The sequence below is a fragment of the Puma concolor genome, chromosome E4, assembly GCF_028749965.1.
Source record: "Puma concolor isolate L17-30 chromosome E4, mPumCon1.1.hap2, whole genome shotgun sequence".
Classification (NCBI taxonomy): domain Eukaryota; kingdom Metazoa; phylum Chordata; class Mammalia; order Carnivora; family Felidae; genus Puma; species Puma concolor.
In genome coordinates this window covers 63,002,137-63,026,909 of record NC_141683.1, presented here as the reverse complement: position 1 = coordinate 63,026,909, position 24,773 = coordinate 63,002,137, and the positions used below count along the sequence as shown (strand labels likewise).

The 24,773-nt window shown below is 40.0% G+C and overlaps 1 protein-coding gene across 4 annotated transcripts in view; it reads left to right on the top strand.

Annotated features, from left to right (window-relative positions):
* Nucleotides 1–24,773, top strand: part of PLD5 (phospholipase D family member 5) — a 423,767-nt gene that overhangs the window by 153,318 nt on the left and 245,676 nt on the right. For 3 of the 4 annotated variants that reach the window (XM_086694252.1, XM_086694254.1, XM_086694253.1), the window contains exon 2: nt 17,304–17,440. In XM_086694252.1, the coding sequence (XP_086550378.1) occupies nt 17,304–17,440 (137 nt within the window). Of the gene's footprint in view, nt 1–17,303; nt 17,448–24,773 lie in introns of those variants that run through there. The other variant, XM_086694255.1, reaches the window with a different exon arrangement.

The following is a 24,773-nucleotide window of genomic DNA, read 5'->3' as shown; positions in this document are numbered from 1 at the left end:
TTTTTGCTTTTCAAATTTTTATTTAAATTCTAGTTAGTTAACATATGGGTCAGTATTGGTCTCAGGCATAGAATTCAGTGATTAATCACTTACATGTAACACCCAGTGCTCATCATAATAAGTGCCCTCCTTGATATCCATCACCATTTTAGCCCATCCCCCACCCTCCATCAACCCTCAGTTTGTTCTCTATTGTTAAGAGTCTCTTATGGTTTGCTTCCCTCTATGTCTCTTTTTTTCCTTCCCATATGTTCATCTATTTTGTTTCTTAAATTCCACATATGACTGTAATCATACGGTATTTGTCTTTCTCTGATTGACGTATTGCACTTAGCATAATACACTCTAGCTCTATCCACGTCACTGCAAATGGCAAGATTCTTTTTGATGTCTGAGTGATATTCCATTAAACACACACACACACACACACACACACACACACACACACACATCTTCTTTATCCATTCATCAGTCAGCAGACATTTGGGCTTTCCTCATAGTTTGGCTATTGTTGATAATGGTGCTATAAACACCAGAGTGCACGTACCCCCGTTGAATCTGTATTTTTGTATACCTTAGGTAAATTCCTAGTAGTGCAATTGTTGGGTCATAAGGTAGTTCTATTTTTAACTTTTTGAGAACCTCCATACTGTTTTCCACAGTGGCTGCACTAGTTTTCCCACCAACAGTTCAAGAGGATTCCTCTATCTCCTTATCCTCACCAACATCTGTTGTTTCCTGTGTTTTTGCCATTTGACAAATGTCAGGTGCTATCTTTTCATGGTTCTGATTTGTATTTCCCCGATAATGAATGATGTTGAGCATGTTTTCATGTGTCTGTTAGCCATCTGGATATCTTCTTTGGAAAAATGTCTATTCATGCCTTCTGCCCATTTCTTTTTAAAAAAAAATTTTTTTAACGTTTATTTATTTTTGAGAGACAGAAAGAGACAGAGCATGAGTAGGGGAGGGGCAGAGAGAGACACACAGAATCCAAAGCAGGCTCCAAGCTCTAAGCTGTCAACATAGAGCCCGATGTGGGGCTCAAACACACAAATCATGAGTTCATGACCTGGGCCCAAGTTGACCACTTAACCGACTGAGCCACCCAAGGTGCCCAGCCTTCTGCCCATTTCTTAACTGCATTATTTGTTTTTTGGGTGTTGAGTTTGATAAGTTCTTTATAGGTTTTGGATACTAATCTTTTATCAGATTAAGTCATTTGCAAATACCTTCTCCCAATACATCATTTGCCTTTTAGTTTTGTAGTGTTTCCTTCGCTGTGCAGAAACTTTTTATCTTGATGAAGTTCCAATATTTTATGTTTGCTTTTGTTTCCCTTCCTCTGGTGATGTGTCTAGTAAGAAGTTGCTCTGGCCGAGGTCAAAGAGCTGTTTTCTGTCTCACATTTAGGTCTTTCCACCATCTTGAATTTATTTTTGTGTATGGTGTAAGAAAGTGGTCCAGTTTCATTCTTCTGCATGTCACCGTCCAGTTTTCCCAACACCATTTGTTGAAGAGACTTTCTTTTTTCCATTAGATTCCTGCTTTGTTAAAGATGAGTTCACCATATAGTTGTGGGCTCATTTCTGGGTTTTCTGTTCTGTTCCATTGATCCATGTGTCTGTTTTTGTGCCAGTACCATACTATCTTGATGATTATAGCTTTGTAATACAGCTTGAAGTCTGGAATTGTGGTACCTCCAGCTTTGTTTTTCTTTTTCAGGATTGCTTTGGCTATTTGGGATCTTTTGTGGTTCCATACAAATTTTAAGATTGTTTGTTTTATCTCTGTGAAAAATGCTGGTGGTATTTTGATAGGGATTGCATCGAATGTGTGGATTGCTTTGAGTAGTGTAGACATTTTAACAATATTTGTTCTTTCAATCCATGAACATGGAATGTTTTTCCATTTCTTTGTGTCTTCAACTTCTTTAATAGTGTTCTATAGTTTTAGGTGTACAAATCTTTTACCTCTTTGGTTAACCTTATTTCTAGGTACTTTATGGTTTTTGGTGCAATTGTAAATGAGATTGATTCCTTAATTTCTCTTTCTGCTGCTTCATTATTGGTATATAGAAATGCAATAGATTTCTATACATTTATTTTATATACTGTGACTTTGCTGAATCCTTGTATTACTTCTAGCAATATTCTGGTAGAATCTTTTATATTTTCTACATAAAATATCATGTTGTCTGCAAATAGTGAAGGTTTGACTTCTTTGCTGATTTGGAAGCCTTTTATTTCTTTTTGTTGTCGATTCCTGAGGCTAAGACTTCCAGTATGTTAAATAGTAACGGTGAGAGTGGACATCTCTGCCTTGTTCCTGATCATAGAAGAAAGGCTCTCAGTTTTTCCCTATTGAGGATGATATTAGCTGCAGGTCTTTCATATATGGCCTTTATGATGTTGAGGTATGTTCCATCTGTCCCTACTTTGTTGAGGGTTTTATTTTTTATCAATAATAGATGCTATATTTTGTCAAGTGCTTTTTCGGCATCTATTGAGAGGATCATATGGTTCTTATCCTTTTTTTTTTATTATTAATGTGTTGTTTCATGTTGATTGATTTGTGAATATTGAACCAGCCCTGCATCCCAGGAATAAATCCCACTTGATCATAGTGAATAATCGTTTTCATGTACTGTTGGATTCATTTGGCTAGTATCTTGATGAGAATTTTTGCATCCATTTCATCAGGGATATTGGCATATAATTCTGCTTTTTTGTGGGGTCTTGGTCTGGTTTTGGAATCAAGGTAATGCTGGCCTCGTAAAATGCACTTGAATGTTTTCCTTTCATTTCTATTTTTTGGAACAGTTTGAGAAGAATAGGTATTAACTCTTTCTTAAATGTGTGGTAGAATTCCCCTGGGAAGCCATCTTATCCTGGACTTTTGTTTGTTGGGAGATTTTTGACTACTGATTCAATTTCTTTGCAGTTATGGATCTGTTCAAATTTTCTATTTCTTCCTGTTTCAGTTTTGGTAGTTTGTATGTTTTTAGGAATTTGTCAATTTCTTCTAGATTTCCCAGCTTATAATTTTTCATAATATTCTCTTACAATTGCTTGTATGTCGAGATACCAGACCTCCTGTGTGAGGTGTCCTGGGGCTGGGGTCGCATCCCCAATCTAGAGGATGAGATTCCATTGCTCAGGCTGAAAGGCAGGGCAGCCATTCTCCAACGCTTTTGTGGGAAGAAGCTGTATTTACTGTTAAAGAATTAAACTCTCCTCTGTGAGGCAAGCACTGATGAAATCCCTGATTGATGAAATCCTTGATTAATCCTTGAAGTACAAGGTAGGCTACTTAGACCATGTAGAAAATGATAGCACAGCTCTTTGGGCTGGGACCCACATCACAGGAGATTGGGCGTCCTTTACACTTAGGCAGACAACACAGTTCATTACACAATGGCACCTTGACATACACGTGCGAAAATGGTACATTCTCTCCACTCAGAAACAGCCCGAGGCAAACATCTAGCCTGATTCTACTGCCTGCAGACTCTGAGGGAAAGGCCAGGATGTGCTACATAGGGGAGACTGGATGGTCAGGCAGCTCCGGACATTGACTTCAAGAGAGAGGATCAGTAAAAAGGGAGGGAGGGAAGGAGGGAGGGAGGGAGGGAGAGAGAGAGAGAGATTGAGAATCAGAAAAGGCCAGAGCACAGAATGACTGATGTGTATGCAAAGTGGCTTTGTGAACTGTCAGGCCATATGCAAATAGGTGCTAGTTATTGCTGCCCCATCTATGGAACCTTGGTGACAAAGTAGAACCCAGGCCACCTCTCTGATGAATGAAGAAGTGAAGGCTCGTCGGTCTAAGGAAAGAAAGGAAGAACATGAAAAGTACTTAACTCTTCTTCTTTTCCTGGTTCGGTGATCTTTTAATAATTTATCTTGTGGCTTAGGAGTCTGGAAGGTGGTTTTGCTTTCAAAAGAGTGCTAAGTATGTGGTGGTGGGAAGGCATGAGGGACTGAAGAGCAGTCACTATCAATGAGCCCAGTGAAGATTGACGAGTGGCCTGGCAGTGACTCCGCTCAGCTCCCTCTCAGCCTGAGACCACGGTCAAGGGCACTGTCCTCTCAGCCTGAGACCAAGGGTGACTGCTTTTTGGCTCAGCATGGTGCTTTGCTCCAGTGTTCTTGTATCCCGCCCACCCCCAAAGCAATGTCCCTCCATGGGCATGGCTTGTTTTGAGCTTCTCTACCTGAGTCTTTGAAGAAGGGGGTTGATAAATAAGTTAATGGTGAGGAGAAGGGGGATGTTGGCACATATAAAAACAGTAGGCTGCATTTGTCCTAAATGCTGTTAATGAGATAAGGTTTGAATTCTGTTAAAATATCTACTGAAATGCTTCACTTCCACCCCTTCCCCCTTCTGCTACTAGTGACCTCACTTGCCTGTATTATAAAATTGCATTTCTTCATCCATTGCCTGGGGTCATTATCATTTGTGTGTAGTGGACCCTTTGCAGTCAGGACAGATGGATTTTCTGGGGGAAGAGCCCACTCAGGCGTGGAAGTGGTTGGGAGTGAGGGCAGAGGACCAGGAGGACATTGGGATGCAGGGAGCACTAGCAGGTTTGCGGCAGAGCAGAAACAGCGGCAGCGTTGGGAGGCAGTGAGGGGGTAAAGGATGGAAGGAGGTCCAAAAAGGGAAAAACAAAGAAGGATAGAGATAAGGGATGGGAGGGGGACAGGAAGAAGAGCCACAAGGGAGTTAGGAACCGGGTCAGAAGGGAAGGGGCCATCTAGGTGGGTGCTCAGTCATGGTGATTCAAGATAGGCTTCTTTTCTTCAGATGTCTTCCCATGTAAATAAGGACTTTAAAAAAATCAGTGGTGATTCATCAAGTAGTGAGCTTTTGCTAGCTCCAAGTGACCAAGCAGAAGAGGATGTTGCTGTAGGTTCGTGGTGCTGAGGTGAGATCCTTGCACTGAGTGACTGGGCGGGTTAGATGGCTTTAAGTTCCCTTCTGCTCCTACTATATAAGCTTCCCTAACCACACCTTTTATAGATGTGTGCGACTTGTGCGTGCATGTGTGTATGTGTTCTTTTTTCAAATAAACGGAAAACTACACACTAGCGATACCAAAGATAAATCTTGTCACTGTTATACCCAAAGTCAATCCTGACTTTTCTTTGCTTTTTAATTTGCTTAAAGTAAAGAATTGTTGAGTTTTGTCCACCGTGGTGTTTTCCCCTAGCTGGATGAAGTATCATCCTTTACAGTGATCAGGAAACAAATAATTTAGACAAGAGACATAAAACAATCTTAACCAGGGTTCTTCACAATAAATCTTCTATTGTAGTAAGTTGGAAGGGCTTGGGCTTATTTCGATATATTGAAATATTCAAGCTTTTTTTCAGCTTGTTAAAAGCGCAGTGTAGAATACAAGTCTCCAAAACAGCCCTTGGCTTTTCAGAGACCAACTGGCAATTGGTTGTCATTTTTCATTCACCTTTATCTGTCATGGAGGCAAACACAGAGAGCATGAAAATACGTTTCTGCTAGTACCTGTTGGCTGCTCCATATTGACTCTGACAATGTGTTCTTGTTCACTCACTACTGTTCCGAATAACTCATTTCGCTTTATGGTGAGTACAGAGGAAACCCTGGATTCCCTATTTCAAGAATTAGGTATGCATGGCAGGGGGCATGGTCGCACCAGGATCAGCCTGCTCCTAGGGAACTGTCCTATGAAGGAGTCACTATCCTGGTCTCAGTACCGTCGTAACAGCATGCATCACACTGTGTTGTCCTTCACCATCCATCCTCTGCAACACACACACCCCTGCCAGACCTGAAAGGTGAGATGCTTAAGGGCAGAGACCCCTTAAGAGCCCAGTTCTGAATCGCTAGTGTTAGGAGAATGTATAACACATGTTACAGTTTCCCTGCTTATTTTTATTTATTTAAAAAATTTTAGTGTTTATTTATTTTTGAGAGAGAGAGAGAACACGATGGGAGAGGAGCAGAGAGAGAGGGAGACACAGAATCTGAAGCAGGCTCCAGGCTCTGAGCTGTCAGCACAGAGCCCAACGCAGGGCTTGAACTCACGAACCGTAAGATCATGACCTGAGGTGAAGTCTGAAGCTTAACTGACTGAGCCACCCAGGCGCCCCTCCCTACAAATTTTTAAATTCAATTAAACACGTTTTGCTTCTCTTCTCTAATGCCACCAGCAACTGCTGGCAGGAGGAAAGGCCTGGAAGCAGTTCGCTGACTTCTCAGAGGCCTCCTGCCCCTCACCCCTGTGAGACGTACCTTGTGTGCCTGCCCTCAAATCATAATCCGACAGTGCCTTATTTGTGTCACTTGTCTTTTGCAAACTCTATTGTTCTCTTTGTTTGCTGCTCTGTCATTCAATCAACCAAACGCTGGCAGCAAAAAGAGGGCACATTGATTCATAGCATCTTATTTCTAGTATTTTCTTACCTGGAAAATGATAAAATGAAGAGTTGAACTAGATAGTCTCCGGGTAGTCTCAATGCTCAAATATTCTCTGGAATTGTCCCATTATCCTCTGCAATTTGTGAAACGTGGGATTGTATCTATTCTCTGCTTGATAATATGGAGGGCTCGAATAAATGTAGGCTACTCATGGTGGCTGGTGATGCTCAGTTGTGTCTTAGGAAAACGAAGCTAAGGATGAATAATTTGCTGTGAGATGGACATAGTCCAAGAATGGACAGCTTTCTTATTCATTGTTGTAAGAGATGATTCAGATCAGGGCTCATATAAAATTTTTTTTAATGTTTATTTATTTTTGAGACAGAGAGAGACAGAGCATGAGTGGAGGAGGGTAGAAAGAGAGAAGAAGACACAGAATCCGGAGCAGGCTCCAGGCTCTGAGCTGTCAGCACAGAGCCCGACACGGGGCTCGAACTCATGAGCTGTGCGGTCATGACCTGAGCTGAAGTCGGACACCCAACCGACTGAGCCACCCAGGTGCTCCAGATCAGGGCTCATATAAAATACCTAAATGATACAGAAAGATACAGAGTAAGCCATGAACACCTTAAACACTACAATCCATCCAACCTCACAAAACCTCTCCCCTCTGGACCGATGACCTTCAAGAGTTTTGTGTGACTCCACTGAGTCTTCCCCCTCATTTACAAACAATTGTACATTTTAGTGGCCACAATATTCTGCAGAATGACTGTTTTTTTTACTCTATCAATTCCTCTATTATGGATAGTTAGATCATTTTTTCCTAGCTTTTTTCCTCCCACAAATGATACTGCAGTGTTGTCCTTGGTCTTATATCTTTGTGCACATGAGTAAACATTTCCATAAGATTGAGTGTTGGAAGTGAAATTTAGGAGCCAAAAGATATACACATTTAAAAATTGGATAGAGAGGCACCTGGGTGGCTCAGTCAGTTAAGTGTCCAACTTTGGCTCAGGTCATGATCTCATGGTTCTTGGGTTCGAGCCCCACATTGGGCTCTGTGCTGACAGCTCAGAGCCCGGAGCCTGCTTCAGATTCTGTGTCTCCCTGTCTCTCTGCCCCTCCTCTGCTCATGCTCTGTCTCTCTCAGTCTCTGAAAAATAAATAAACATTAAAAAAATTTTTTTAATATAAATAAAAAAAAATTTGGGTAGAGATCCTGATAAAAACGCCAAATTGCCATCTTAACAGGCTATGCCAGATTTTTCTTAGATCCACACTCATTTCCCCAATCCTTGCCAAGTAGAATTATCAATCTTTTGAATTGTTGCCAAACTCAGGTGTAAAACAAGTGTGCTTATTTGGAAGTCATATACTTTTAGCTATTGAAGTTTTTTCTTTCTCTGTTTCTTTGATTATTTAGGGTCTTGTGTTCTCACTCTTCTTTCATTTAGGAACAGGGATCTGATAGATACTGGTTTTCTAGCTTGGTCCTCTGTGTCTCTTGGGTTTTCTCCAGTAGGTGTTAGGATTCTGTTCCTTTTGTTTTGCATTGTGGAAGAATCTTTTGGCTTAATTATGTGTGTGTGAATTTGCTCTTAACCAGTGTCTATTTTGAGCCCATCTCCCGAGGTTTATCATTTTCGAGATCTCTATTTGCTAATCTTTCATGATAATCTCTCTTGATGTTCAAGGGTGCAACTTCTCTCATCTTCTGAAAACTTGAGTTATTCTTACTTTTAAAGTCTCAGCTGTGTCATTTGGTTGCTTTATTTTACGCAGATTTTTTTTTGCCTTGGTTGCATTAAGTACCTCTTTCATGGTTTTGATTTTCCTCAAACTCTTGAAGACTTTTAAATTTCCATCTACCTCTATGCTTGGCAGTTCCTATTTTGCATGTCTGTGGGTGATGGTTGAGCACAGTGGTTTGTCTCCAGGTTTTACAGGAGAGGCTGCATATGCATATGCTGGTAGTTTCCTCTGGGGGTTCTTAGCTCTCTGAGGGAATTGCCCTATTGGGTGACACTTCTGTTGTGTGGTGCTCAGTGCAAGAGGGTAGAAGAAAGGAGTAGTGGGAAGGGTTGACTGGCCAACCTGCTCTGAAACATCCTAACTAATCACTATCAGCCATTCCACAGTTTCTTCCAGTTCCTTCTGTGGTACCTCTATACTTGGAGTTCTCCTTTATAGAACTTTGTGGTTTCCTTTGGGTGTCTTGGGTTTTGGATCTCTTTGGTTTATCTAATTTACAGTAAATCTTTAAAATTTCTCATTCATTGGTGGTGCTTTTTATTTGCCAAGCACCATTATAGTATTATTATTATTACAAGACATCTGTTTATCATCTTTAATAATTTTGTATAAGATGGGGAGTAGTTTCCTGTATTCAGTTGATGCAAACTTGAATTTTTATTCTCTGTCCTGCTGTTTTGGAAAAGATGCCCTTTGTTCTGCATGTTATCCCCTTTGTGAGGCTAATTTTGAGCTTATAGTATTTAATTTTGTGCATGTTTTATTTTACAAGTAAATGTGCTTCTGTGATGGGAATCGATGGAAAAGCATGTGAGTAGGAAATAAATAACCAGGGTTGTAAGACACAAAAGTCATCATTTTGATTTTGTAGCCCTTTATTCACTTATCACTCATTCAACACATATTTATTGAACATGTCTGCCAGGTATTATGGATCTAGGCAGGGTCCTTGAATTCAAGGAGCTCAGCTTAGTGAAAGAGACCAAAAGGTAGAAAATTAACACATGCATGGTCGAACAATACATTTGCATGTCTTAAAAGGGAAAGAATAATCTAGGTTGCTGCAGAAATAACTTACCGTTATTGTTCTGGTAAAAATACTGAGAATTTCCTAAAACAGCAACACCTCTAAGTGCTATTGGGAGAACTCTAGCAAGGCTTGAAAAAATAAACAGATTGTATAGCTGATGATTCATCTTTTAATTAAAGGCAAGGTGAGGTAATAGAGATCTTTTGCAGTTTTTACAAGTAATCTGGGGAAGAAAATTGAGATATTTTTCTCCCTTTTAGAGGTTATGGCCATTGCTGACCCCTGCACTCTTTTTTTTTTTTTTTTTTTTTTTTTTTTGCACGGGGTAAACATTAAATCCCTGCTAAATGAATGTAGTGTCTTGGTTTCTAGATAGTGCATTATTAAACAGCAGGACAAAACATTTTTTTAAGTCTTTGTCTGACTTTTATATCCGGGTAATGCTGATATCATAGAATGAATTGGGAAGTTTTTTCCCCCTCTTTTTTTTTTCTTGTGTGTGTGTTAATATTATTACTTATTTCTCAGATGGCATCATTTATTAATGATGCCTGGTAAGCCGTGGCTTTTCTCTGTGGGAAATTTTCACTAAAAATTTATTTTCTTTAATTGATGCAAAGGTATATTCAGGTTACCTATTTCTTCTTGAGTGAACTTTAGTAATTTTTCTCTTGCAAAAACTTGTCCGTTTTATCTACACTGAATTTCTTGGCATGAATTTGTTCATAATATTCCCTTATTAGCCTTTTGTTTTCAGTATTATCTGTAGTGATGACTGTCTCTCATAGAGATATTTGCAGTTTGTGTCTTTTCTTTTTTCTTATATGTATAGCTACAGTGTACCAACTTTATTGATCTTTTCAAAAAACCAGACTTTGGTTTCATTGATTTTTTTTTTATTGCTTTTCTGTTTTCTTTTTCATCGAGTTCTGCTTCATTCCTCTGCCTATTTTGAGTTTAACTTAGTCTTTTTTTCTTTCTATATTAAGGTAGGACTTTAGATCATTTAAGACCTTATTTATTTTCTAAATATACATTTAGTGCTACATATTTCCCTGAAACATTTATTTTGCTGCATCTCATGCATTTTCATTTATTGTATTTTAATTTTCATTTGGTTTAAAATTCTTCCTTGTCTACTTATTCTGTCCATTAATAAGAGAAGGGTTTTGATGTCACTGAATAGCTGGGGATTTATTTATTTCTCCTTACAATTCTATTAGCCTTTGCTTTATACATTTTGAAGCTCTTTTCTTAGGTGCATAAAGGTTTATTATTGTTATGTCTTTTTGGTGAATTTATCCCTTTATCATTCTGAAGTGACTTTGACTATTACATCTTCAACAAATTGGAATAATTTTTGGCAATTCTATTTTTCAAATATTTTTGTACCTTCCTCTTTTTTGGAAACTCCATGAACATGTATATTAGGCTTCTTGACTTGTCTCATACACTGGCCAAGTTTTTGTTTTTTTCTCTGTGTTTTCATAGAGTTCATTAAACTGTTTTTATGCTGTATCTAATCTGCTTCTAACCCATTCAGTGTATTTCCCATCCCCAGAAATTTTGATGTGTGCTTTTTGTTATATTTTCTTTATCTCTTTTTTAAAATACTTATTTTCTTGAACATATGAAATATAATAATCCTATTTGTTTTAATATCTGTGTCCACTAATTTAATCACCTGTGTCCTTTCTGAGTTGATTTATTTGACTGAATTTTCTCCTCATTTGTGGGTGTGGTTTTCTGTTTCTTTGCATGTATGGTCATTTTTTACTGGATGCTAGGCATTGTAATTTTGATTTTGCTGTTTGGTGGATATTAAGATATATTTAAAAACATTCTCAAGGTTTTCTCTCAGATATAGTTCCTAGTGAACAGTTGGGTTTTTAAGGATTGTTTTTATGCTTTTTTAGGTGGGAGATCAGCCTTGAGTCTAGGGCTAATTTTTCCTATTTCCATTTTCAAGATATAATATCCTCCTAATTACTTGATGCCCCACGTATTATGAGATTTTTCCATTCTGGATAGTGAGAACACCAACCCTTCCTGGCCCTGTGTATTTTGTTAGGGATTATTTCATCTACTTCGTTCAGGTGGTTCTTTCCCAGGCCTTAGGTAAACTCCTTATATACAAATACTTATAGCAATACTTAACTTTGGACTCAGGGAGACTTTCTAAAGATCTTCACAGTTCTCTCCCTATAAAGATCTCCTGCCTCTACTACTCTGTTCTGTCAAATGTAGCTAACTTGAACTTTCTAAAATCCCAACTTTGTCTTAGTGTGGAGAGATTGGTAGACTATTACAGGGAAACTCATTCAGTTTGGGTCTGGTACTCAGCAAGTACTCTGAGCTGGTGATATACTCTTAGGAGATATCAGTGTATATATAGCCAGTGAAGACTTGGGAGTAAATTAGACTCTCTCAGGGAGGGGATACAGAACAAGAAGAGAAAAGTTCTAAAACAGAACCCCAAGGTACATCAAAGTGTATGTGGAAAGTGAAGTGATAATTCTGATTTTCAAAGCAAATCCCTTAATCAATCTATAGTCTAGATTTTCTACTGTGGTTCTAGAATGTGACCATTATTCAGGAGATTGATAAGTCATCAGCTAAGATTACTATGATTCTTCTAGGTCACCTTCTTTTTTCTGAGAACATGTCTCTGAGAACTCAAGACAGGAACACATTTAGAATCATAGGAAAGTTCTAAAGGCCCGAGGATGCCCTGTCTCCACAGCTTGGAGTCAAATGTTCAACATTCATTTCTACATTAATGGGCCATGTGGGGATTGGTTAACTAAAAACCAATAATAAAAATAATAAAATAATCATAGCTAAAATTAAGTAGAAAATTAAGTCAAGCAAAGAAAACCAGAAAAGGAAAAAGATCTAGAGACTTCAGACTTAGACACCTAAATTAAATCCCTGCACTGTCTCCAATTGGTTGGGTCACATTGGACAATTCAATAACCCGATGTCTTTGAGTCATAATTTCAATCTTTCACATGGAGAATATTTTTTTTTTGTTTCTGTATATTAAGAGAGAGAGAGAGAGAGAGAGAGAACAAACACATATGCACATGAGCAGGGGAGGGGCAGAAGGAGAGAGAGAATCTCAAGCAGGCTCCATGATCAGTGCAGAGCCCAGTGTGGTGCTCCATCTCAAGAACTATGAGATCATGACCTGAGTCAAAATCAAGAGTCAGCCGCTTAACTGACTGAGCCACTTAGGTGCCCCTCGCAAGGAGAATAATTTAACTCACAGCTCTGTGGGTACTAAAAGCTGCACACATAAAAATAGCTATTTTTAAGACTTCACTATGATTTTGTTAAAAAAAACTGTCATGGTAAATAAATGAAAGATAATATTAACAATTTTAATTTATGGTTAATTTTTGCAAATTCACATTTTGCCTTTAGGTACATGGGTGCAAATTCTTTTTAAGAATTTATCCAATGGTATAAAACCCCAAGTTTGGATATATAGTACTTCTAAGTTTCAGATTTAATACTCTTTCCCATTTAGAGGTCATACATCTCTTTTTCTGTATTAAAATGTATTTGATAAGGATATGATAATTAAATATTTTCAGTGTTAGCATAATTAGATATATTTCTTGACCAAGCAGGCAATTCTTTTCAAAACTGTTTTTAGTAAAAACTCCAGTGAAAAGTACAGATTGATGTTAGATAATAGCATTTCAAGTTTTGTTTTCTTTTAATTGGTTGAGCTCAATAGTGAAGTTTAGATTGTAATCATCCTAATGGGTTCTCCTTAAAACTTTGCATTCTTTGGTTCTATTCAATAAAAACAAAAAAGTGTGTTTCAAATTGATTCCTGAATGATCTGAAATAGTCTGTTAAGGAATTGAAATTGAATAAATGTCTTGGTAACCTGAAATTTGGTCTCATTTGTGAGGCTCTAGTGCTGTCACTGGAACAGAATCTTTCACTTTTCATGAGGTTGAAAAGAAGAGAGACTAAAGAAAGTAGTGGTCTGAAGTTATATTGTGATGGTACATTCTTTCAAGGAGACATTTAAACATGAATATCAGAGTCTGAATTTCTCTTCTTTGACAAATTTAAATGAAAATAGCCAGGTCAATTGTTCATATTAATAGAATATGATAATACAGAATTAAATGAATAGAAGTTAATAGAAATCTATGAAGGTTATTACATCAAAGTGCTTCCAATAGCACACAAATCAACTAGAGCTCTTTAAAAAAAAATTTTTTTTTACATTTATTTATTTTTGAGAGACAGACAGAGGGCACAAGTCGGGGAGGGGCAGAGAGAGGATTGAGACACAAAATCTGAAGTAGGTTCCAGGCTCTGAGCTATCTACACAGAGCCTGATGTGGGGCTCGAACTCACAAACTGTGAGATCATGACCTGAGCCGAAGTTGGACACTTAACTGATTGAGCCACCCAAGCGCCCCAGTTAGAGCTCTTATTGACTATTTTATCATAAAATTTAGAATAAAGGGAAATAAATAAATATTGTTGTGGGTGGATCATTTCATATTAATGTCACTAGCTTTATTCATTGAGTACCCACTAATATACCTGACATGGTATATTTATGCTGTTCTCTTCAGGATTCTTTTTGAGATAATGTTTAATTATATTGCCTAGGGGAGCCTGGGTGGCTCAGTCGGTTAAGCTTCTGACTTCTGCTCAGGTCATGATCTCACAGTTCATGAGTTCGAGCACCGCATCAGGCTCCACGCGGACAGCTCAGAGCCTGGAACCTGCTCGGGATTCTGTGTCTCCCTCTCTATCTGCCCTTTCCCCACTCATGCTCTATCTCTGTCTCTCAAAAATAAGTAAACATTAAAAAAATTTTTTTTAATTATATTGTCCTAGGTTAGAGTCTCTTCTAGACTAATGTGTTATCACTGCATTGCTTTAAACCCCTCTAAAAGCTTTTTGTTTGTTGTTTATAATCTATAGGGAAATAGGATAAAATGACAAAAATTTTAAATAATTTTTTGTGTTGTAAAATGAGTGGCTTAAAAAAAAAGTTTCTATTGGGAATGCAAATTGGTACAGCCACTCTGGAAAACAGTATGGAAGTTCCTCAAAAAATTATAAGTAGAACTACCCTATGACCCAGCAATCGCACTACTAGGTATTTATCTAAGGGATATGGGTATGCTGTTTCAAAAGGGCACATGCCCCCCAATGTTTGTAGCAGCATTATCAACAATAGCCAAAGTATGGAAAGAGCCAAAATGTCCATCGATGGGTGAATGGATAAAAAGATGTGGTATATATGCAATGGAGTATTACTTGGCAATTAAAAAGAATGAAATCTTGCCATTTGCAACTACGTGGATGGAACTAAAGGGTATTACGCTAAGTGAAATTAGTCAGAGAAAGACAAATATCATATGACTTCATTCATATGAGGACTTTAAGACACAGAACGGATGAACACAAGGGAAGGGAAGCAAAAATAATATAAAAACAGGGAGGGGGACAAAACATAAGAGACTCTTAAATATGGAGAACAAACAGAGGGTTATTGGAGGGGTAGTGGGAGGGGGGAATGGGCTAAATGGGTAAGAGGCATTAAGGAATTTACTCCTGAAATCATTGTTGCACTATATGCTAACTAACTTGGATGTAAATTAAAAAATTAAATTAAATTTAAAAAAGAAGACTACTGTGGGGGGGGGGGGGTGGATAAAGACACGTCTCTGACTTCAACAATCTTATAGACTGGTGAAAGACATATAAACCCATAATGAAATAAGTGCTAATTATACAAAAAAAAAACCCACAAAGAACAAACTGAGGGTTGATGGGGGGCAGGGAAGTGGGAAATGGGTGATAGGCATTAAGGAGGGCACTTGTTGGGATAAGCACTGGGTGTTGTATGTAAGCAATGAATCATGGGAATCTACTCCCAAAGCCAAGAGCACACTGTATACACTGTACGTAGCTAAGTTGACAATAAATTACATTAAAAAAAAAAAAGAAAGGAAAAAGAAAAAAAAAAAACATTTCTTGGAGTAAAGGGGACAATGACCTATTCATGCAATGCGTGTTATGCAGCAGTTTAAAACCATACTTTAAAAGAATATTTAATGATGTTCAAGCATGATCAAGTGCAAAGAGCAGAATGCAAAACTATATGTAGAAAAGACCAGTATTTTCAGATTGGTAGATTGGTATATATAGTACACAGGAAAGAAGAAGACCAAAATGATAATGGCGATTTTGTCTGAGTGGGACTGGGTGTGATTTATTTATTTTTTATATGATATTTTGAAAATAATTAATAGTTAACAGCAAACATTTTCTGGTTATACAACTAATAAATATCATTAAAATAAATAAAATTGGGGTGTCTGTGTTGGTTGAGGAGCCCGACATTGGGCTCAGTCTCACCACTGTGAGATCATGACCCGAGCCGAAATCAAGAGTCAGATGCTTGACCAACTGAGCCACCCAGGTGCCCCTGCAGACTTTTATATAGTCAGTAAATGCAGCCCAGCTCTTTGCATCCAACCCAAGCAGAGAGTGGAAAAGGATAGGTTGCCAGATTCACATCATCAAAATATGGAACCAAACTAATTGGTTCTGCATCTTCAGATGTATGCCCTTGTAACTTTCATTTCATCCATTCACTTTGTTTATGTGGTAATTATTTCTTGGGCACCTTCCATTTGCTGAGCCCTGTGCTGGTTGCTTGGGATGGAAAGAATAAAACATATCCCTGTCTTAAAGATATCAGGGTAACCTAGAGGGAAAGAACAATGGTTGTGTCTCCCTTGGGGTTTCCCTCACTTTCCTCCCTCAGCAGGGAGTAAGAGTAGCACACAGTGACAGGCAGGAAGGGGTTTGGAACAAGCTTCTCTTGGAAGGGGAGACCTGAGGGAAAGCAGAACACAAAGACTCCTTAAGGAAACAACCATCTGAGCTGATAGCACCTGGTCACAGAAGCATCTGCATCCTTAACAACACCTTTCCTCTAGAATCTGTAATTAGAGGCTGTCCCTGGACACTCTGGACCCTGAGCTTGGGGGGAGGCGTCTTGGTTCTTTGGAGACCGTGTGGCCCCAGGGATAAATGTCAGGGAGATGGAAGGAGAGGCAAAGCCAGCTGGTTTCAACAGAGCTCTGAAGTTGTGTGTGCGTGTTTGCACACATATATGTATCTCATCACTAACCGGGTTATTCCTGGCTGTCTGGCCAGCGATCACTCTTTCCCCTCCTGTACATAATCCCTAAAAGCTTTGGGAACACTTAAAAATTGTTCTTTCTCTTCCCCGTCCAGATTTATTTAATAAATAGAACCCAGGCAAAATTATTTGTTCTGGTGGCCATGGCTGCTGACCAGTGACCGAGGCCCTGTCTTCTGCCACCTATGGCCATGAACCCCTGGAGACAGGGATGTCTCAGAATACAACACTTGGCCCAAAGATAAGGACCTGAGTGGCTGGACCTTCAGCTTCTGCTTCTAAGTGAAAATTGTATCAAGAGTGTGAATGTTGGTTATGATTGCGTTCAGTATTTTGAAATGAACTATGTCAGTTAAATGACGCAAAGGCTGGCATCTGATAGATCTCATTTCTGATCAAGCTGCAGAACTCATCCTGGCCTGCCAGGGGCATCTGTCCTGAAGCCATCATAATAAAGGTCTTAGAGCAAGAGGAGGTTGGGAACGCAAGGGGATACAAGGTTTGAGGGCACTTTGCACAGAGTTTGGAAGGTGCTGGTAGTAACAGGAGACGGGGAGTAATTATCGAACCACCCTGTGTTTCATTTTTAATTTGCGCTAATGGACCTTGTAGTGCTCTCTGTAGAAGATCTTGTAGAAGGTCTCCGGATCTCCTGGACTGCTTTTGATCAGAAAGGGGAAGAGAGAACTTGTTCAGAAGTCTCGATACAGCACTTGAATTCTTTAGCTGTTCTAAGATACTTAGTGGGACTTGAAGGCTGTGTTCGGGAATGAACATCAAGATTTCACTTGGAGGGCAGCCCTCCGCTGTCAGTGATGGAAGTAATTGTTTCCCAAAGGATTTTGAAAAGCCATCAGTTCCCGACTTTTCTAAGTGAAAGCTGCTTCTCACTTTTCTTTATCTTCTTTTTCTTGACAGTCCCAGCAGAAATGCATTGTGATCTTCGCCCTGGTATGCTGCTTTGCCATTCTTGTCGCGTTGATATTTTCTGCCGTGGACATCATGGGAGAGGATGAGGATGGTCTCTCAGAAAAAAATTGTCAAAATAAATGTCGGTAAGAGGTAACAAACAAAACTTCTCTTTTAGGGGGTGGGCAGGAAAGCCAAAGAGAACCCTAGACAGTGGAGAGAAAATTAGAAACACATGTGATCATCCATCATCCCCTTGGGCTGAAGCTGAGGCAGGAGTCTGTCCAGCCGATGCTCTTACTTTTTAGACCAAGGGAATGAACATGAACCATGATTTCATTCAATTACAGTTCTATACAGTTTGGACATACTCTGTAGGGAGGGATGGTTGACAAGGTGAAATTTTGTACAGTCTGCATTTCTGGAGACCCCTCTCTATGAGGTTTTGGTTTGTTTCGTGATAAGCCTGGAAAAAATGAGTGCCCCAAATGGACAAAGGGCACCATGCTAGCTGTCACGTCAAATGGAAGGTAAAAAAGCACCCATCTCAGGAAAAATTCCAACTTAAACTTTGGGATTAAATAAACCAGAGTGTCCTATAAGAAGACAGACATCTCCTCAATCTGTCTCTATGTATGTATTATGTCTCTTCAGTTACCTTAAATAACATTTCTTTGGGGTCATCCCTGACCGGCAGAGCCTTCAGAGCATGGTTTTTATCCCCATAAATCTCATCCAACTGTTCGTAAGCTGTTACTTTTTAAATTTTAGGTCATGGAGAGGGTGTAGGAAAGTGTCAAGGTGGTGGGGAGATAGATAAGGAGTCTATTTTTATTACACGTTACTGCAGAGCTGAAGTTAGGGCACACAACTACAATAGTTAGTATAAACTAGAGGTTATAAATGAATTTTAATTGTAATTTTTCCCTGTGGCAAGCATTAGTCTAAGTGCCCCTCTTTTCTGGCTTAAGATCAACAGCAACTTGGTAATGTGTACTTGAGTTTTTATCTTGGATATTTTTCCTTGAGGGTTGAATGTAAGACACAAAAAGTGTCTGGATAAGACAATTGAAGTTTTTTGTTTTTGTTTTTTTTTAACCCATGGTACATTACAGTCTAGTTACCAGACAGCAATATTCTATACAGAACAAAGGATACAAAAGAGAAATGAGCATACATTTTAGATTTATTCTAACTTGTTGGGAAGGGGCTCCTAAATATATTTACTTCCCAGACTTGATTTGGGAGAAAAATTGTGTTGGGATTATAATTGAAGTGATAGAATGAGAGTAGATTGTCACCGTCTTCCTCCTGAATACTCCTGCATCAGTACCTTCTGAGAACCCCATTATGCGACAGATAGAAACATCCGTGGATGAGGGGCCAGTGACTCATCTTAGTCCGTGGATTGACTCTGACCCCTCTCACCTCACTTGGTGATAAAGTGTGCTGGGTACTTCACATGGCCAACCCCAGCACCCAGAAAGCAACTTTATAAAGGTCAAACTATACCAACTTCTGTGAGACCAAATATGCAGGACCTTTTAACACACGTTACCAGGTATTTGTGATTTTCAACAAAAAAACGAGGGAGCCTTACAACTATTCCTCTTTTCACTTGTGAGAAGCTATACTTTGATCCAGTTTTTACTTTAAACTCAGACAGCTGGAATTTGGGTCTGCTGACTGCTTCCATTTAAGTCAATAATTAAATCCTAATGACTCAACGCTGCTTCACCCTCAATCTGGAACATGTTCTTCCAATTACCCACCATTCCTGGCTGCCTTTCCCCTTGGTAGTGGAATCACTGGCTGGTTACCGGGTTCCACCTCCTGGAGCCAGGTTTTCTAGAACATGCAGCCCCTCCAATCTCCCTCTCTTCTGCAGCCTTGGCCCCTGTTTGTGTTTCTCCTGCATTCTTAGCCATTCAGTAGGTACTTCTGGTATGTCCCAGTCTCCAGACAACCCATGGCCCCACCGTCCGTTCTCGGTAGTTCTCATTTTAACATGATGGAACTTTCTCACATAATCTGCTCCCTCCTTATCCAGAGGTAACATCACCTGCTAATTCTGGCATTTTCCACCTTCTCTCGTCCATGCCTAACAACCTCCCAACCATCAGTTCCATCTCTCGCCATTGTACTTCCTAACTAAAATTAACTTCCCAAGACCCTAGCCTGCTGTTTTTACCACCTCAAGTCAATAAATCTAATGTCCATTTCACATTATACTTCCAAGTAAGCCTAATGCAGTGAACAGCCATAGACTTTGAAATCAGAAAGATCTGGATTCAGATCTACATTATAGCACTTACTAACTCTGTAAATTTGGACAAGAAATTAGTTTCATTATTTCATTCAATACCCATTTACAGCACATGGCAGGAGTGAAGGAGGAGCTGCAATGCAGTTAATAATGAGACAGTTGTGGCTTTGTTGCTACAGAGAGGACTTTGGGCATAGCCTGGCACGGTAAAAAAAAGGGACGCTAGGCCTTGGCCTCCACTCCCTCCTGGTGGGTATGAAGGATATTTTAGAATTGTTTCTCTTAAAAGTGGTAGATTAAAAGAAATCTGTCTCACGAAGCTTTATTGGTAAATTGCATACCCCATAAGAAAGCAGCAGGAAACTCATAACAAGCAATATGTAAATACTCCCCTCTCCTTCCCTTCCACGGTGGTAAAACCCCCTTCTCTCTTCACACCAACTTCCTATTCCTCCCACATCCTCACTTCTCCTGAATCTGCTTTATTCTAAGTGTAGTCTTTGGTTCTGGGGAAGGAAATGAAGACAACTGCAGGAGAATCGAGACTTTATTCAGGGCTGGCTATGGCAAAGCAGTCAGCCACCATCACTCGTGTTTTGGCAGAGACTCAAAGGCAGGTAGAGGATCTGGTGAGCTTTCTCGTGGAAAAAGGGAAGCCTTTAGGTGTGCCCTGCTAGGGCCCTGGTAGGGGTTGTTGGCCTAGGGGAAGCTGGAGGCTGGCCAGCTTCTAGAATCAAGACATCTGCTTGGGCCTGAGTTGGAAGTAGGGACAAAAATTAGGGAAGCTGGTAGTTATTAATCAAGTCCCAGCCATTTGGAGCACAAGGTTACAGGAGTTATTGTTTGGTGTCTTGGATTGTTACTAGAAATAGCCTGACTTCCTACGAGCCTGCCTTACTGCTGGCTGGCTTCCTGGGCTGGTTATTATAGGTGAGAGGTTGGTGTCTTGGTCAGGCTGCTGCAGCTTGTGGGGTGGAGTCTAGTTTTTATATACATGGTCTTGCCATTGTTCATTTGCATATTTAATCTCCCAGTTCTTAGAATCTCTTTCTATACCAGCCCCATTTGTTTTAATTTTCTTCTTCTCCATCTGCTAGACCATGGCTGGTGTGTCCATGATGCTTGATGCAGAATCCTAACGTCTTCACCTGCCTCCTTGGATCTCTTGCTTCAGCCACCCTGCCAGTCCTTCTGCCGGTTGACTCCTGATTCCACCCATCCTTGTCCTCAGAGAAGCCTCAGCCATAGCTCCAGTCCTATTACAGCCTGTTGAGGAGAGGGAGTTGGACTGTGCTTTAGTCCCAGGTTTCCCCAGACAGGGTTGCCCCTGGCGAGAGAGGAGGGATAGTTTGGAGATGTACCACTGTGTATGGTGGTGCTGATGCAGACCTGGCGGGGGACACCTCCTCCTGCAGAAAGCTCCCAGTAGTATGCCAATCTCAACTTAGTGCCTCTGCACAAAAGTGTATCTCTTCATCTCCCGACCTCCTTCTCATCTTGGCACTGAGCTCCCTAGACTCTAGCTCGGGGGGGGCACTAAACAGGATCACATGATGCTTACCTTCCAGGTACCATTTACCTCCCTGGCCTCCAGTTTCCTCTTTATGTTTTCTCCTTCTGGTGTCATTATTGTGAAGAGTGCTTGCTGCCTGCTCATTTCAACCTTTGCTGAGATCTTGCTGCCTTGTAATTAAACTCCCCATCTGTTTGTAGCTCTCCTTGGTCCTGAAAGTTGGAAGATTACATGGCAGTCTAGCCCACCAGTGCCTTCCCTTCCTGCTGTTGTGATGGCCTCTCCCCAAGATCTCATCCACTGCAGCCTTTCCTACACACTGCTGACCCTTGAATAATCCAGGTTCGAACTGCACAGGTCCACTAATAATGCAGATTGTTTTTGATCAATACAGTCCTGTAAATGTACTTCTTTCCCTGATGATTTTCTTAAGAACATTCTCTTCTCTCTAGCTTACCTTATTGGAAGGATACAGTATGTATTACTTAATTGACTGTTGATTTTATCAGTGAGGCCTCTGCTCAACAGTAGGCTATGAGTAGTTATGTTTGGGGGAGGCCAGAAGTTACACGTGGAGTTTTGACTGCACAGAGTTTGGCACCTGTAACCCCTGCATTGTTCAAGGGCATCTGTGTGTTGCTTTAATTCATCTTATCTCTACTAACTAGCCAAGTAGCCAAGATGCCTTTCTATCCTCTGATAGATTACTACTCGAAATCGTACTGCCCACTCAATGTTTCCCTAACTTTTATGTCTTTCTGAAAAAATTTATCTCCCTATAAAAAATATCCTGTTTATATTTTTTCTGACATCTCGTTTTATTTTCTCCTTTTTGTTACTTTGCTGCTAAAATATTGTACTAATAGTAGGTTAGTGAATGCTCCCAACTGGCATAATTTTCCACATGCATCTGAAATAGCAGCTGCTCTTATCTTTCCAAGTGTCTTTTAAAAGGCCTTAATTGTGCCAGGAGACAAGATCTTTGACATCAGTAAATGACTTTGACCTATTTCTTTGCCTCTTTGTACCAAATTTCAGTGTATTTTCCATCATTTTCCTTTGTGTTTAATTGCTGATTCAGTCTCTATAAATATCGACCTCTGTGTCACTTGACTACTACAGATGGTGAAGGGCAGATTTTCTGGTTTCTTCTGGAAAACTGCATCTCAGTGGGCTCAGGGGCATCACTGCATGGTTAAGAATGGCTTCACCTGCCAGTTGAGACTGTATACATCCTGTGGCTTGGCTCTTTTATGATTTGCTGGTGCCTCTAATTATAACTTTATACCATTCTTGCAAGAGATAAGTGCGCTGTGCAGGTTCCCACACAACACATCCCCAGGGACCAGTAGGGACACTGGAACTTACATCCAGGTGCTGTTCACCTGCAGAACACCTGCTCACATGTGCACTGGCCACCCTTTCAGGTAAGAGGCCTCCATTTTGTATTTTTCAGCTGTGTCTCTCTCACCTCTCATCCATTGCTGTGGGTCATTACTTCCCCACTCAGTAGAGACACCATTACACATTTACTAGAAGGACTTTTCTTAATTACATCTCCCTGATAAATGCACAGAGAAACAGTCCACATCCTCCTCCTTCTCCACCCCAGGCCCAATTCCTATAATAACTTGGCAGCTAATTTCTGTAAACTATCATTAACTGCATAAACATAAAATTGGGGTGGGTTATCATTGTCTTCTAATCATGTTGATTGACACTTGCTCCTGGATCTCCTCACGCTTGTCCCTCATCCTCCTGAATCAGCCACATGTCTGTGTGGCTACTGTCCCGGTGGGGCTTACTCTTGCCTCCAAATCTGCATATCCATTTGAGCTTTTGCCTACTTGGCCTGAAGCATGAGGGATTAGACCAAAAATATCTACATCTATGGTTCCTACTGTTCCTGAACCTGGGGATTTTCTTTAATCCTAGTGAAAGGACTTGAGTCTGCACAGAATGGGGCCCATGAAATATCGAAGCCTGGGTAACCAATGTGTAAATTACCAGAATGGTTCACCATTAAAGAGTGGCTTAGACCACCACAGGAAGTATAGCAAAAGCCAGACTCACTTGGTAATATACGAGCCCTCTACATGTGCATTTTTCACATCTGCTTTCTAAATTTTTCAATTTTCTCTATTGAAAACCTGACTTCTCTGTTTTATATTTTCTTATACTTTGTTTCACGACTTTGTTCCTCTAATCCACTATTTTCTTACTTAAAATAATAAACAATATCTCTACACATATCTATATTAATAACCCAGTCGCAGCTCTAGTGTAGGACATCCATAATTTAGTCCATCAATATATAACATTTCTAGAAAACAGTATTGAGAAACTTTTGTGCATTGACAATCACTTCCTTGTGTTTTGTCCTTTCTCTTTTGAGTATCATGTCCTTACAGCTATCTTTACAGACTCAAACTTGCTCCAGTGGACTTTAATCATTGTTTTCCCTTTAATTCCCAAACTGTCAATACTTGGCCAGTGGAAGCTATATTTTCTCCTTTTTGACACTATTCCAGATATCTCTAAAGGCAGCTTTGCTTTCTGGCCCCACTTTGAATTTTCTTGCTCTGGGATATGGTATTATCTACTCTCCAATGAGCTCTGGTTCCTTTTTTGTGATGAATTCTTTTAAAAACCAGAATCTAGGGGTGCCTGGGTGGCTCAGTCGGTTGAGCGTCCAACTTCAGCTCAGGTCATGATCCCACGGCTTGTGAGTTCAAGCCCCACATCAGGCTCTGTGCTGACAGATCAGAGCCTGGAGCCTGCTTCAGATTCTGTCTCCATCTCTCTCTGCCCCTCCCTTGCAGTCCCACACACTGTCTGTCTCTCTCCCTCCCACCACCCCCCCCTTTCTCTCAAATATAAATAAACATTAAAAAAATTTTTTTATTATTTTTTTTTTAATTTTTTTTTCAACGTTTTTTATTTATTTTTTGGGACAGAGAGAGACAGAGCATGAACGGGGGAGGGGCAGAGAGAGAGGGAGACACAGAATCGGAAACAGGCTCCAGGCTCCGAGCCATCAGCCCAGAGCCTGACGCGGGGCTCGAACTCATGGATCGCGAGATCGTGACCTGGCTGAAGTCGGATGCTTAACCGACTGCGCCACCCAGGCGCCCCTAAGAAAATTTTTTTAAAAACAGAATCTAAATTCTAGGGTGTCATTAGATTGTCCCACAAGTGTGTTGGTGGTAGATAAAATGATACCAGAGGAAAGGTGCTTTAAATTACTTTTGTGACTGAGAAATGTCCCTCACTCCTTCTTTCCCTTCCTTTTATAGACATCAGAACAGGGACTGTGGGGCCAGGTTATCTGGGTTTCAGTATGGCTGTACCACTTAGGAGATTTGCAATCTTGAGCAAGTTTCTTGATTTTACTGTACCGCTTGTTTTTATCAGTGTAATAAAGATAATCATTTTGTCTTACTTGAAAGACTTCTGGAAGGATGAAATATATTAATGCAAGTGCCTTTCATACAGTAGCATTTGTCATACAATAAATGCTCAGAAAATTGGCTGTTAACTCCTTTTATGAAAGAACACGAGTTCATGCCAATGTTCATAGCCTCTTTAAAGTTTCTTTGTACTTTGCTCCAAAGTAAGGAAGAGCTTATAATCCATTTTCCATTCTTTTCTTAAACTACAAGTTTTTCCATTTATGTACATTAACTTTGAATCATCCTGC